The sequence below is a fragment of the Lissotriton vulgaris genome, chromosome 10 (assembly GCF_964263255.1).
Source record: "Lissotriton vulgaris chromosome 10, aLisVul1.2, whole genome shotgun sequence".
In the NCBI taxonomy this organism is placed as follows: Eukaryota; Metazoa; Chordata; class Amphibia; order Caudata; family Salamandridae; genus Lissotriton; species Lissotriton vulgaris.
In genome coordinates this window covers 655,162,555-655,179,090 of record NC_141698.1, presented here as the reverse complement: position 1 = coordinate 655,179,090, position 16,536 = coordinate 655,162,555, and the positions used below count along the sequence as shown (strand labels likewise).

General features: G+C 44.1%; 1 protein-coding gene across 3 annotated transcripts in view; it reads right to left on the bottom strand.

Moving 5' to 3' along the window:
* The window catches only part of RNF32 (ring finger protein 32), a 347,542-nt gene that overhangs the window by 248,931 nt on the left and 82,075 nt on the right, over nucleotides 1–16,536 (bottom strand). For all 3 annotated transcript variants that reach the window (XM_086941487.1, XM_086941488.1, XM_086941489.1), the window contains exon 3: nucleotides 13,089–13,359. In XM_086941487.1, coding sequence (XP_086797613.1) covers nucleotides 13,089–13,359 — 271 coding nt within the window. The remainder of the gene's footprint in view (nucleotides 1–13,088; nucleotides 13,360–16,536) is intronic.

Genomic DNA, 16,536 nt, shown 5'->3' with positions numbered 1-16,536 from the left:
CCTGTCTCCCTCCTCGCCCTGTCTCCCTCCCTCTGTCTCCCTCCCTCTGTCTCCCTCCCTCTGTCTCCCTCCCTTTGTCTCTCTCTGTCTCGGTCTCCCTCTGTCTCTCTCTCACTCTGTCACCTCACCCCGCGTGTTCGGCAGCCGGGGCTAAGACAGCTTCCCGGGCACACACAGAGCCGCACCCGAGCACTTCACAGGTCTTTAAAAGACCATGTACTTGTTAATGAGGCTTTGTTGTATTTTACCTCTTCTTGGCACCCCTGCAGCTCCACTCGGACTATCTGGAATCGCCCGGCCCCTATAGAGCAGAGTCTCTCAAGAATCCGCGCTGCTGCAACCGGCAGTGTTTGCCGACTCTCTTTTAAAAAAAAATTAAAACACAGGTACGATGTCTGCAAGGTCCGCGGGCTGCCAAGGAAGGCTTGCCGGGCTGCTGGCGGAACGCGGGCCATACTATGAGTACTAGGAGTACCCGTGGGTTAGAGAGATGCGGAGGCGAGGTAGACAAGTGAAGTGCATCATGAGGTAGAAAAAGTAGCACCTGGTTAAGAAGAGGTACAAGGGTCTTATGATTCACGTTGCTGGCCTGGTTATGGAGAACAGGATATGGACATGAAAAAATGGCTTTTTCCAAATCGATGAAGAAAGCAATTCAGTGAAAAGGAAATCTCTGCAATGAATCTTAAAGATGTAACTGCTAAAAACTATGACATTCTGAAAACTGAACTGGCGGCTTATCAGGTCTATTTGTAAGAAAAAAAACTGAAAAAAATACTAAGAGACGAAAGGGATTATGCCAGTGGGCGTATCTTTACCTTCTCGAAAAAATATGATGATGTACCTTCAAAACAAGTACAAGGTCAGGGCAGTAGTGAAAAGCCCATAAGTGTGTCCTCAAGTAGCACCTCACTTTCTTCTATAGATAGTGATCCAGGGGAGAGCACTAGTAAGCAAGAGACAACAACATCTTCTCTTTTTTTTAATAGAGGTACAACGTTACAGGCTGGGAAACAGAAAGAAAAATCTAAATTCAGAATCAGAAGGGGAGGGAAGAAACACAAAACCAGGCATGCAGACAAGATTACAAAGCAAGAAACTAGTGAAGAAATAAATTATACTGTTGATAACGATTTTGCAATGAATAAATCAAGTATTGTTAATCTCTCTGATAGAAATTTGACTGCCTATGAAGAAACTATGTTACAAAAAGGCTTGAATTTTTGTGTGACAAATGCTTGCAATTTGTTGACCTACATGTCGATCTCTTTAGGTTTGTCAGAAAAAAGTTTTTGGAACATCATCCAGTTGTACAGAATGTTTCGTCAAATAAGTCTAGTATATCTTAACTAACTATTGCCGATTTACATGTTACCCATCTTCTGTCTCCTTTAAATGAAGAAGATGAAAACGTTGATATCACTGATACTGCTAGATCTCTAGAGATTTTTGAGGATACTTCAGCAGATAGTGGCTTAAGGGTTCAGTCTAAGTTTCTGCTCCTTAGACCACAGGATGCATGTATTGATGAGTTCTACAACAAGGTGACACAACAACTGCACCAGCTAGAGGACAAACATATGTCAAATACCCACTGTAGACATGATTACAACATTTCTAAGAATGACAGGGATGTCTTAAGCTCGCTAAGAGACGATCATGAAATAGTCATATGAGAAGCGGATAAGGGGGGAACATTGTGTTGATGAACCAGTCAGACTACTTGAAAGAAATTGACAGACAGTTATCCAATACTTACTGCTACACCAAATTGAATGAAAATCCTATTAGGCAAATTGAACGGAATGTAAATTCGAGCTTACAAGACTGGCATGAATCAGGTTTACTGTCCAACACAGAGTACAAATACTTACAAGTGCATGATTCCCGCCACCCTTGCAACTACACCCTCCCCAAAATTCATAAAGGGGGGGGGAGGGGTTCCCACCGGGAAGGCCCACAATATCTGGAAATGGGGGACCAACAGAACATCTTTCCCAATATGTGGATGGGTACCTTCAGCCTTTTGTTAAAAACGTACCTTTCTATTTGAAGGACAGTAGGGATGTTCTCTGTAAACTGGATGACTTCATATGGGACAGCCCTGACTTACTTTTTGTAACGTTTGACATGGAAAGTCTATACACGTGCATAAAGAGTGACTGGTGTAGATACTCTCAAGCATTTCTTGTACAAACAGAATGCTAGTAACTTGGAGCATACTTTAATGCTAATTGAAATGACACAGATGATCCTTGACATGAATGCATTTTTGCACAATGGGGACTGGTTCCTGCAGAAACAGGGTACAGCCATGGGATCCAGGTTTGCTCCATCTTATGCAAATCTCTTTATGGGTTTGTATGAGGCGGAGCATGCCTGGGGACCTGGCTCTCAGAGATGGAGTGACAACATCATATTCTATGGTAGATACATAGATGATGTCCTAATGATTTGGAATGGAGGGATTAAAGAACTATTGGACTATTATGAGTTTTTAAATCAAAATAGGTTCAATGTCAGGATGACCCTGAATTTCTCTGACAAAATCAATTGACTTTCTAGATCTGAAACTGTATGCAATGGAGAACAAAATACAGAGTGACATCTTTAAGAAAGTAATAGCTTGCAATAGTATCTTACACGCTGGAAGTGCCCATCCCAAGGGCACTATCAATGCAATACCCTATTGGGAGGTGATAAGAGCCCGTTGCAATTGCCGTGAGGAAAATCATTTTCACAAACATATTAAAACTTTAAAACGGGATTTCAGAGATAGAGTATATACTAAAAACTGCTTGGATAAAGCAGAGTCACAGGCTCTATCAATAGCCCGCAAAACTACTCTGAGGACCAATGTGAAAAAACGAGACAAGGGCAAGGATAACAAAAGGGATGAATTTCTGTTTATAACAGAATATAATGTGTATAGTGACCACTTCTATAATATTCTACGCAAAAATTGGCACATGATAGCATCTGGCCAGATGCCATCAGGCACGATCTCAGAAAAACCTAGAGTTGTATACAGGAGGGGACCAAATCTGAAAAAAATTCTTTGTCCCAGCTACATTAAAGAAGTAAAAAATGATACAACTGTTGCATCCTGGTTGCCCTACAAACCGGCTGGATTTTTTGTTTGTGGCACCTGTGTGACGTGCAAATTTGGCCTGAATAGAAAAATCAACTTCAAGTATAACACGAATAAGGAATATGTAATTCGAACATTCATTAATTGTAATACCACATACACGGTGTATATACTAAGATGTGCCTGTAATAAAATCTACATAGGCAGTAGTATCAGACGTTTGAAAAACAGAATTCAGGAACACATAAGAGCCAGCAAAAATAAAGATGGGAGATATCCAGTGGCAGTTCATATACAAGAACAACATCCTTCCGAAAATAATGTCTGGTTCCATGCTGTGGAACACATACAGGCACCTCCAAGGGGTGGTGACAGGGAATTAGCATTAAGTAAGGCTGAAGTGGGCTGGATTTGTCGCCTTAGGACCACAGTTCTAGGACTGAATACTAATACTGAATTGCATCATTTTCTATAGAAATGTAGAAGGGCCATTCACTCCTAATTCTATTAAGTGTTTTAATAAGCTGTTTATCATTGTTGGTTTTCAAACAAGTTGTCTGTTCATTATTTTTTGATTCCTTATCTTACCCGATAACATCATCTCTTTCTGAATATTTAATTAAATATACAGAGATAAATGAATATATATTATAGTTCTCAAACTCGGGTCGTGCATTTAATTCTGATGTCATGACCTATAAAGAATATACTATCCTTTGTTCCTTTTCTGGGCGGCTAAAACTATGACTAAATATGAATAAACTAAAAAATAAGTGGAATATATTTGTGTGAATAATCAAAAGTCCCTAAAATCAAGTTTATGTCTATTAAAATCAGCTTCTGTTTGCAGCAAGGTCTGTAACAACAGGAATAACAATAGAGGTAAATTATATAGTGGGAACTTAAAATGTATTAATATAATTAGTTTTATAAAAAAATCATAATTTAGAAGACATATTGTGTGTTTCACATAACACCAATATAGTCAAGTGACTTTTTAGCGTGATATGTAATTTGTGTTAAATATTCATACAGAATAAATAGATAACCGGCCTGTTATTAGCGCATGTTGTTATCAATAGTCTGCAACGAATGGATGGCCATAGCGAACATACGGTTAATATACCTGCCATCTTAAAATGGCGAGATCAAGCAGTAGCAACCTGCCGTTAAGATACATCGTGGAGTAGGGCTGGTAATATACGTGAATGTTAGGTAGCTTTTCATTTATGAATAAAATACGAGCAGGCAGCAATACATAGAAACTATATTCGGTATTTCATAACGTTGTTACTACTAGTTTAAAATGTATAAATAGTTACTTTTCATTTATAAACAAAATACCAGCGGGCAGCATAATACATAGAAACTGTATTCAGTATTTCATAACGTTGTCATTACTAGTTTAAAACAAATGAATGGTTACAACCATCATACGGTTGCCACTTTTACCGTTTCAAAATGGCGCTGCCAAATAGGAGTAACTTGTCGATGATTGACAGCGCAAAGTATATTAGTGATATGGAGTCTTGGTTTTGAGCCGTTGAGGCTTTATTACAATAAAGCTGCTACGAACGTAGGGGACAGAAAACTCTGATCAAAAACAAATAAAATAAAAAACGGGCAAGGAACAATATATACGGAAACTGTAACGATCGGTTTGCCCATTACTGACATATAATTCTTTTTTTATTGGATATAAAATACGGATACATTGTATTTCATGTAGTATGCTTGCATCATATACAACTTACTGTTCTGGATAATATAATTCAGACATTTCAAAATGGTGCTGCCTAAATGTGGATAGGCACTGTTCGCCTTTGCTCGTAGTCCAGGTGATTTATGTGTGTAATCAATTAAGGGGCTATTTAAACAGTGGTTTTGAGAGTTACTTTCTCTCGACCACAGAGGACGCCACGCCATGGAGCCGGCCCTAACCTACTTTTGAAGTAAGTGATAGCGGGGTGCTAGGACTGTATTTTTAATATAGGTTACGTAGTTTATTATTATTTATTTGCTTTAAACGCGGGCTTTAATGCCGGAAGTAACTAAACTTTGATCAAACTTTGAACAAATTAAGACTTAGCTTTTGATTCTCACATGCACATATTGGCAGTTAAATAGTTTGGGTAATGAGAATACGGACATGATAATATGGCACTGCCAAAACATGGCTATACTCTGATGTCCAATTGGAAAATATCTGGGACCCCCTGAAGAATTGATACGGCAATTCCTAAGGCAGGGACTATGTAAGTCAGAAGTAAATCCCCAGGCAATCAAATGGTCACACATGTGTCTTAGATCAATATTTTTCAGTGCTGGTCTTAAATGCAGAAAGATTGTAGAAACCAACTGAAGTATAACAATATAAACTAATAATATCAAGTTAAAAACACATATTTATTCAGAATACAAACACAATCAAAAATAATAATGACCTAGCATAAAGCTAGTATCTATTTAGCATCTCATATACATAAATCAGCATAACATTTCATTTCTTAAAAACAGTTTGTTAAAATACAGCATTTTTCATGACAACAAATATCAGCAATTCACATTAATTATAACGTTTCCTGTGGCAAGGAAAATAGTAGTCTTCGACGTGCGTTTCGACCCAAGCTGCGTCTTCGTCAGGAAGGCCACATATAAACTTAGAAAAAACTTTTTAGTCGCACCATAAGTTGATGGTCTGACGGAACAAGGTTCAAAGCTGTAGGGTTTATGTATTTTTATTCAGTGTTTCATAACACTAGTAAGTAAAATATTCCATAATGATGAATATGGGATTTTTCTTTAATGCCGGAGTCCAATTCTTAAAAGATTTTTTTATTTGTGTTGTGGATTCAAAAAGCTTCTTAAAAACGATATTTTCATAAATTCAAATGTGATTCTTTAAGTAGTCCAGGAATCTGATGACAGTGCTAAAGATGAGCACTAATTCCTCCACTTTCCTGTTGTCGGCGTTACAAACGTCCTGACTTGCCGCAAGCAGATGGAAACGGCAATTCTGAGTGCAGCTGGTTGTCGCAGAGGCAGTATGCAGCTGGCCATTGTGGAAGGCAGTATGTCGCAGGGGAGAACGGGAGTCCTCAAGCGAGGTGAAGCAGGGAGGCATGGAGTCTCCAACGAGGTAAGGAAGAGGGGATAAGTCACACCTCTGAGCACTGGCCTTCTCTACAGGAGGCCAGAGCGCCTCCAGCACGGCCCGACCAGCCTTCACAGTACGCTAGGCGTCATGGTGCCGATGAGGGGGTTGCCAGCCTCCTGCTGTCGCAGAACACCAGGGTGCGATCACCATGTCAAACTGAGGCGATACAAAAAGATTTCAGGACTAAAAGTAAAAATAGATAAGTCAAAGGTTTTAACTTTGACATTTCCAGTCCAGGAGAAGCACCCCTTAAAAGCCAAGTTGCCATTTAGTTGGGTCCCTAAATGAATACAGTATTAAGGCATACAGATTATGCTCAGAATCAACCAATTAAAATGGGGCAAACTAGACATGTCTGCTCATGGAGGTCAAATGTGATCTTGGGAAATGCAAGAACCTAATGCTCCCCTGTATAGGTAGCATAGGCACCATAATAAATTACTGTTCTGCCATGGGTGCTGTACTTGTTTCAAGCCTTTCCTATAAAGGTTGAAAATTAGTTTCAACAATATGCAGTATCAACCGGGTTTATTTGGAAAAGGGAGAGAAGCTGGTTTCCATTAAGAATATACCACAGGAATATAGGGATAGTGAAGGTTTGGCTCTTAACTGATTTCAAGGCTTATTATTGGGCGTTTCAATTGAGTGTAATAACAGCTAAGATATGGGTCTTTAAGTACCATACAATTTCGGGTTACCCACATCGGACAAGATTTAGCTAGACAAGTGGAACGGACCACCTAACACTTACCTATCCACTTCTCTGATCACCACTCTTTATGTTTGGGATCCAGCAACAGAAAATCTTGAACTGACCACATTTACATCTCCACATACTCTCATACACTAAGATCCAAACGTTACTGCTACCTTGATGACAGGCCCTTTTCAAGACTTGAAAAAGAGAAGGTGTTGGAAAATCTCAGACTTACTTCATGGGGGATGATACGGCCATTTAATCTTGAATTTGGGCTGAAAGAAAGAGACTGATATATGCACAACCTCAACACTGAGTGATGCAGACTGAATTAAAAGAGGTAAGCCTCTCTTTGAGAAAACAATAAGCAAGCTCTTCCCCAAAAACGGGGTGAATTTGAATATTTATACATTTTCTAATGGAAGTGGTTAAGACAGAGGAATGGGAATACAGGGGACGGTGGAACAGATACCTGAATGCTCAGATTGAACTGGAGCAATGGGAACTCCCCGGACAAGACATAAAAAAGTTCCATTATCTGGTGAAATGAGGAGATACACTGCAAACTAATACAGGACTGGCATTACACCACACTGAAGGTAAACAGGATGTAACCTACGGCTTTAAATTACTGCTGAGCTGGATGTGGATGGTGAGAATCATACTACATATGTGGTTGAAATACCCTAAAATGGTGCCCTTAAGGGAGAAGATGGGGATTTCCATTTGATCCAAAGGCATTAGACCAGACATTTACAAATGCACAGGTAAAGCAGCGTGGTATATTGGGTTACAAGGCTTAGGGGAGGCCATACTGGCCATTGCACCACTCTGGAAAAAAGGTGAACCCCCCTACTCTAGGACAGTGGCTGAGAAACACTCTTGCAACTGAGAAACCTATTAGCAATTTGGAAAATACTCTCCTTCAGTCTGAATCTCAGTGGGGGTCCCTAACTTAGTAACCTCTTATAAGGTGCTCCTTTGTGTCAACTGCCAACATGACTGAGGGCAATAAACTTGTTGTCCTGTGTACCGAAGAAGTGGAAGGTGTTATTCCACAGAGTGGAACAAGGAAGCCAGGGGAGTAGGGCGAGGTTATATCTGGATAGTGAATGCCTCGGCGGTGAAACAAAGTTGCTTTGTCACATCGGGAGGGCGTGGTTAAGGGTGCGCAGAGTGAACTGCAAACAATGTTGTAAATAGGGGTGAGAGGAAAATTCCGCTTTGCCAGCAGAGTTCGCTGAGTTTTGCTCACTACATGCTACTAGAGTGTCGCAGAGCTCCGGCAAAACTCTGCCAAGCAGCATAGAGTTTTTTCTCTTGCGCAGCTCGCGAGCAAAAATTGGTGCCCCTACCGTGATTTTCTATCACTAAAATGCCACACGGTGAGATTTTCTCAACGCGGGCAGTTGTGGCAGGATTTGACCGTTCATGTAGAGAAAACTGCAGCCTGAGAGGAAAACCTACTCGAGCGGCAGAAAGAAGCAGTGCCCTCTTGCATGCCACGTGTTGCAGTTTGTGAAGATTCTGTCTGCTTGCGGAACTGAGTGGAATCTCGTTTTTATGCAACTACAAAGTGTAAAACTCCATGAGCTCCGCCCACCCCTAGTTGTAAACTGTTTTGGAACTTTAGAATATATACTACAGGAATGGAGTATCTCTCGATTTTCTCATAGAAAGGGTGCTTTTTACTCGGTGAAAAGTTCAATAAAATGTTCTTTACAAAGAAAAGCCTCTGTCATCTGAAAATGAAACACAAAAATTGCAATCTACTTTGGCCAGTCATCTTCCGAAAAGAGAAACAAGAATTGGCAAAGTCAACTTAGAAACTTAGACATCCGTGCATTTCCATATGTTACAACATAAAAGCCAAATCTATAAGCTTTGCTACTGCTTGCTTTAATCAGCAAGATATGAAGGTCCTCCGCAATGAGCGGTACAAAAGGGGGTGGTGATGGACGGAGCATCTGAATCAATCAAACACTCACACCCAGTCAAAAGATCTGGGTTTAATCCATCACGAGGACCGGTTTCCGGCATTCCAGCCGTCTTCAGCCCGGCTTGCTTGAATCCAGTGGCAAAGTGAGCAAGGGACTCATGTCTGAGCATACCCTGCCACACTTATGGCGGCCAAAAGCGGTACAAAAGGGGGTGGTGATGGACGGAGCATCTGAATCAAACACTCACACCCAGTCAAAAGATCTGGGTTTAATCCATCACTGTTCTTTAGCCCACTCTGCCACCCCAGTTCAGACATGGCTATATGCAAATCAGTCTGACCCTGTGCCTCATGGGAAAGTCCAGCCCGAACTGCCAAGCCAGGTCTTCCCTGGACCGAAAACAAGCTTTCGAGGACCGGTTTCTGGGATTACAGCCGTCTTCAGCCCGGCTTGCTTGAATCCAGTGGCAAAGTGAGCAAGGGACTCACGACGTACCATACCCTGCCACACTTATGGCGGCCAAAAGCGGTACAAAAAGGGGTGGTGATGGACGGAGCATCTGAATCAATCAAACACTCACACCCAGTCAAAAGATCTGGGTTTAATCCATCACCGTTCTTTAGCCCACTCTGCCACCCCAGTTCAGACATGGCTATATGCAAATCAGTCTGACCCTGCGCCTCATGGGAACAGTCCAGCCCGAACTGCCAAGCCATGTCTTCCCTGGACCGGAAACAATCTTCCGAGGACCGGTTTCTGGCATTCCAGCCGTTTTCAGCCCGGCTTGCTTGAATTCAGTGGCAAAGTGAGCAAGGGACTCACGTCTGAGCATACCCTGACACACGTATGGCGGTCAAAAGCGGTACAAAAGGGGGTGGTGATGGACGGAGCATCTGAATCAATCAAACACTCACACCCAGTCAAAAGATCTGGGTTTAATCCATCACCGTTCTTTAGCCCACTCTGCCACCCCAGTTCAGACATGGCTATATGCAAATCAGTCTGACCCTGTGCCTCATGGGAACAGTCCAGCCCGAACTGCCAAGCCATGTCTTCCCTGGACCGGAAACTAGCTTCTGAGGACCGGTTTCTGGCATTCCAGCCGTCTTCAGCCCGGCTTGCTTGAATCCAGTGGCGAAGTGAGCAAGGGACTCACGTCTGAGCATACCCTGCCACACTTATGGCGGCCAAAAGCGGTACAAAAGGGGGTGGTGATGGACGGAGCATCTGAATCAATCAAACCCTCACACCCAGTCAAAAGATCTGGGTTTAATCCATCACCGTTTTTTTGCCCACTCTGCCACCCCAGTTCAGACATGGATATATGCAAATCAGTCTGACCCTGTGCCTCACGGGAACAGTCCAGCCCGAACTGCCAAGCCATGTCTTCCCTGGACCGGAAACAAGCTTCCGAGAACCGGTTTCTGGCATTCCAGCCGTCTTCAGCCCGGCTTGCTTGAATCCAGTGGCAAAGTGAGCAAGGGACTCACGTCTGAGCATACCCTGCCACACTTATGGCGGCCAAAAGCGGTACAAAAGGGGGTGGTGATGGACGGAGCATCTGAATCAATCAAACACTCACACCCAGTTAAAAGATCTGGGTTTAATCCATCACTGTTCTTTAGCCCACTCTGCCACCCCAGTTCAGACATGGCTATATGCAAATCAGTCTGACCCTGTGCCTCATGGGAACAGTCCAGCCCGAACTGCCAAGCCATGTCTTCCCTGGACCGGAAACAAGCTTCCGAGGACCGGTTTCTGGCATTCCAGCCGTTTTCAGCCCGGCTTGCTTGAATCCAGTGGCAAAGTGAGCAAGGGACTCACGTCTGAGCATACCCTGACACACTTATGGCGGCCAAAAGCGGTACAAAAGGGGGTGGTGATGGACGAAGCATCTGAATCAATCAAACACTCACACCCAGTCAAAAGATCTGGGTTTAATCCATCACCGTTCTTTAGCCCACTCTGCCACCCCAGTTCAGACATGGCTATATGCAAATCAGTCTGACCCTGTGCCTCATGGGAACAGTCCAGCCCGCACTGCCAAGCCATGTCTTCCCTGGACCAGAAACAAGCTTCCGAGGACCGGTTTCTGGCATTCCAGCCGTCTTCTGCCCGGCTTGCTTGAATCCAGTGGCAAAGTGAGCAAGGGACTCACGTCTGAGCATACCCTGCCACACTTATGGCAGCCAAAAGTGGTACAAAAGGGGGTGGTGATGGACGGAGCATCTGAATCAATCAAACACTCACACCCAGTCAAAAGATCTGGGTTTAATCCATCACCGTTCTTTAGCCCACTCTGCCACCCCAGTTCAGACATGCTATATGCAAATCAGTCTGACCCTGTGCCTCATGGGAACAGTCCAGCCCAAACTGCCAAGCCATGTCTTCCCTGGACCGGAAACAAGCTTCCGAGGACTGGTTTCTGGCATTCCAGCCGTCTTCAGCCCGGCTTGCTTGAATCTAGTGGCAAAGTGAGCAAGGGACTCACGTCTGAGCATACCCTGCCACACTTATGGCGGCCAAAAGCGGTACAAAAGGGGGTGGTGATGGACGGAGCATCTGAATCAATCAAACACTCACACCCAGTCAAACGATCTGGGTTTAATCCATCACCGTTCTTTAGCCCACTCTGCCACCCCAGTTCAGACATGGCTATATGCAAATCAGTCTGACCCTGTGCCTCATGAGAACAGTCCAGCCCGATCTGCCAAGCCATGTCTTCCCTGGACCGGAAACAAGCTTCCGAGGACCGGTTTCTGGCATTCCAGCCGTCTTCAGCCCGGCAATGAGAGCAAGAGATATTGCAAAAATAAGTCCAGACAAAAGCATTCAAAATGTGTTCTATAGTGAAAAAAGATAAAAAGCACTGCTTTGTTTTTAAAATGCATATGTGACTGAAAGTGACAAAAACCATAATTATTTCATATGTAAAATGGTCCCCTCATGGATTGCAATGAGAGCACTCACTAGGCCGAGGAATCATACATTAAGCAGCCAATAGCATGTAGTGAGAGATTTATACTCCTCTGGCCTGAACTGAAGTGAGACTGATATAGTCTCACAGTAAAAGCTAAAGTGAGTCAACCCAAATAAGTCAATGGTTGAAAACAGTTGATCCAAAGCCCGTTGTACGAGTATCGTAAACTATAGGTCATGCAGACAGCAGCACTGTGAGGCCATACCTAAAAAGTACTGACAATGTGGAGTGCGGCCTGACCAAGCTTCTCCCTTCAGGTAAATGTTTCTTGCCTACTGATCAAAATTAAAATGTTAATCCATGTAGGGGTTCTTGTGCAGGTGGAAAAACCTCTCATTGGGAAGCTGATATACAGATATGAAGGTACAGTGGTAGTAAGGGTAGTATTATAGCCTTGTAGCGTGCTGCCAAGGGTTATACCGGTTGATAAAAGCCTGACTGCGAATATTGAGGAAGAGGGCCTTTAACAAGCGGTATAGCCTGATGCAAGAGGGCTATAAGGCTACTAGAGCATCCCACCAACAGAAAGATGAGCATTGGCATACTGGAGCCAATGCCTATGCCAGCCATTATTGGCCCTGAGCCACTTCATTGTCTCTGAATGAGCTTGCAACATTCCAATACTGTAATATAGCCTTAGAGCCTACCGTAGTGGGCTCTACCGGACCTTAAAGGCTCGCTCCAGCATTAACAAGGGAGCGGGCCTTTAATGGATGGTAGAGCCCGCTACGGAGGGCTCTAAGGCTATTAGAATATTCCCAGACGGTAGGATGTTCTAATTTGTAAAACAGCGCCTAAAAGAGCCCGAGGGGGTAGAAATCCCCTCGGGATCCGTGAGACTTTTATTCAGAACTATTGCTGTGAACAAACATTGGAATGTTGATGCTCCTTCTTTTTACCAGCCATTGAAAGCCTGGAGCACTCCATTGTCTTCAATGGAGCGCTCAACATTCCAATGCTGTAATAAGAAATAAATATTCAAAATAAATGCTCTGTTCAAAGTTAAACTATCTGGTTATTCAATCTGTAGTATAGTTGTTTCAGTTTGATTTCTCTAGAATTTGCTCTTTCCTTATTTGCTAACTAAAACTTAAATTACCATTCTTGTCTTGAAAAGTATAACTGTGTTGTCTGGTGAAAATCGTGCACCAAGTTCTATTTTTGATTACATTTATTCAGGGTAATGGAGTAACAAAAAATATGGAAAACATTTTATACTTTACCTAACGTTAATGGTGGAGGACAAGCATCAAGCACATATTCCTTTTCTGCATCTTCCTTCTTCTTGCTGTTTACACATGGCTTCCTTAGCCCGGTATCTACAACCGCTGTCACTCTCTCTTTCTTTAATGGTTTGGCAGAGTTATTGTGGATTTTTCTATTCGTGCCAGGCGGCCCAGCTAAGGATAGATTCTTTAGCTGAAGATTATGTAAAATGTGATCTTGCAAAGCGGCTGCAGTAAGAGTTAAAGGTTTTTGTTTGCAGGGGATATCCTGTATGGAACAAATAATATTTCAACTTTTTTACACAGTAAATGTATTATAATAATACCATGATATTGTTTAGTGCCACTTTTGCTTGATATTTATAGCAAAACCATAAAACACATGCTGGAAATGGCCCGCATTACATAACCACAAAGTTCAAAGGGGAGATTATATATTCCAAAACACAATATCACAATTTCTGTGGCTGTAGAACATTTAAGCCTATATCCAAATGGTAAAATATATTTATCCAACTATAGACCTTTAAGTACACACAGCACACTTTTAAAGCATTGCTTGGAATCCTTGTATAATGGCAAAGTTTAATTGTGGACAGTTAATGTACCCAATGTCAATCAGTTGTGTTCCATACCATTAACATTAGTATGGAGTTTAAAATCGACTTAATCACTGCACTTATGTTACAGCAGTGAAATAAATTTGAATTTCACTTCTGTGGCATCACTCAGTAATGCCCCGATTACTTACCGATAATCTTCATTACTCCGAGTCCTAGTCTTCCTCGCCACAGTAATTACTAATGAGCATTCTGCTCCCACAGAAACTCCAAGCAAAGTTATCATACTAGTTTCCCTATCCCTCCAATATGGCCCCCAGTGGCAACCACCAATCACATAAAAGGATACAAGATCCACACCACGCCCGGTAAATCAAGCAGTATACATGAAGCCACAACAGAGGGCCGGGAGGGAAGGGAAACTAAACTGTGGCGAGGAAGACTAGGACTCGGAGTAATGAAGATTACTGTAAAGTAACCGGGGCATTACCTCCTCGTCGGTCTTCCTCGCCACAGTAATTACTAATGGGTAGATACCAAAGCAATATCAGCTTCATGGATAAGAATCACAGCCCACACACGTAAGGCACACAACAAGAATCCCAGTGACAACAACGGAGAGAGACACACATCTCAAGAAACCATTGAGCTCAGAATCGAAGAGTCAAAGGCAACAGAAGCACCAACCCCAAGCCAGGAAGGAAACATGAAGGTATGAGGGGAAGACCAAGCGGCCGCCCAGCGAAACCCCCCACGGAAAAATCCCGAAGGCGGCCCACGAAAAGCAACAGAACGAGTAGAACGCCCCGGAAGAGGACGAGAGGGAACCACAGACCGGACAACATACGCCACTGACAAAAGAGTGGAAAGAGACGGCCGCTGGCCCAGCAGGGGAACACCCAAAAGAAGCCATGTGGGACCAGCAAGGCAACAAAGCACGCTTCACATCCAAAAAGGAGCAAATGAGAGGCCCCCGTCTACGAAGGAACAGGAAGAAGAAAGAGAGGACCACCAGAGCCGATAGATGAAAGAATCCACCATAGGCACCAAAGCAGGAAGAGCCCGCAAAAGCACTCCATCCTCCAAAATCCCCAAGAAGGAGCAGCCTGCAGGAAACCCCCCAACACGTCAGGCAGAGGCAACAGCCACCAAAATACACCAACATCAGCATCAAAAACCACAAGGCCACCGACTCCAAATGGTCCAAAGGGAACACCCCGCAAAGACCACAATACCAATGTAAGACCCCACGGATGAGGAGACAAGACAGGACGCGGGCGATGAAAGGCCAGAGACTCGAAAAGATGAACTACCAAGGGCTCCACAGACACAAAAGAGAGTCCAAGAAAATCCGGAACGGTCGCCCACCAAACACGGAGGGTAGAAAAGGCTATGCCCAAAACAAAACCGCCCATTAAAATATCCAGGACGCGAGCAGGATCCAAACCACCAACAGACTAAACAGCTCCCAGAACACCACAAGCAAAGGTGACCCAAGGCGTAGTGTAAGACTGCAAAGGGGAGTGGTGGCAGGACAGCCGGAGAAGAACCGTAATCATCAAGGAACAACCATCACAGTGGACCAGGGACACAGTCCAAGAGCCAAGGCCAAAGACCCAAGGACCGGAAGAGGAACCAGAGAGCCCAATAAGGGGCACGGCAACGTCCAACCCGAATGTACCGCTAACTCCAACAGAGGAAACCACAGGCGGCAGTGCTTGCAAGACTGCCGGAAGCAGGGGAACTGGAGGGAAGACAGACAACAGGCCCATGGGCCATAGGAAGGACAGCGCATCCACCCTCCAAGCCAGCTGATAAGGCACAAACATGCAGAAACAACGGACCACAGTAACGTTCAGAGACGCAAACAATACCACCACCGGACAACTAAAACACTTCAGCAATGTCCGGAACATCACCCTGGTCAGAGACAAGAACTCAGGGAGGGAAGACCCAGCCCGGACAAACAGCCACAACAAGCTCCGGGAGGGAAACTGCAGACAGGGAGGCCAACGGTGACCCCACTACATAACAAAGGAGGAGACTTAGACAACTGAGGAAACGAACACGACAACCCCCCTGATGACAGATGAAGGACATAACAACTCAGCTGTCCGTCCGGACACAAATAAGGCGACACACCAGTGAACGGGCCATAGCTCCTTGCAAAGGAGGAGCAAGACAACAGAGCAATCATCCATCAGCCCTGCACAGAAGTGGTGTCCATAGTAGCACCCCCAGTTCCGCCGACGGGCACGCAAAGGGACCACCAGAGAGGGAACAAACAGAAACGGACAACCCTGGACAGAGGATCGTCGTCTAAGCACCAAAACAGAGATTCCCTCACCCCGGCCGACACTGGAACCCCCCCCCCCCCGACTGAAACCAGACCACATGGGCTCCAAACAGACAAAAGATGGCCCATCACAGGAGACATATGGAGACGAGACCAAAGAACCGCCAAGGAGAAGGACAGCAGTCCCATGACCCACAAGTCAACCAGGTAAAACAACCATCCCGTCCTTACGGGGCCCAAGAGTCAGCTAAAGCAGGACCGCCGCCCCCAACTCAACTGAACAAACAGGAACATGAACAGCACTCGGAGTAGTGCAGAAACAAAAAAACAGGTTGTGGTGTGGATCTTGTATCCTTTTATGTGATTGGTGGTTGCCACTGGGGGGGATAGGGAGACTGGTATGATAACTTTTGCTTGGAGTTTCTGTGGGAGCAGAATGCTCATTAGTAATTACTGTGGCAAGGAAGACAGACGAGGAGGTAATGTGGTAGCTTTCACTCCTTGCCAGGCTGTCTAGGGCCTCAAATGAACAGGTGGAAAGGTTGACAAATGTTTTCTCCATCCACGCCATCCTTGCCTCACTGGTGTC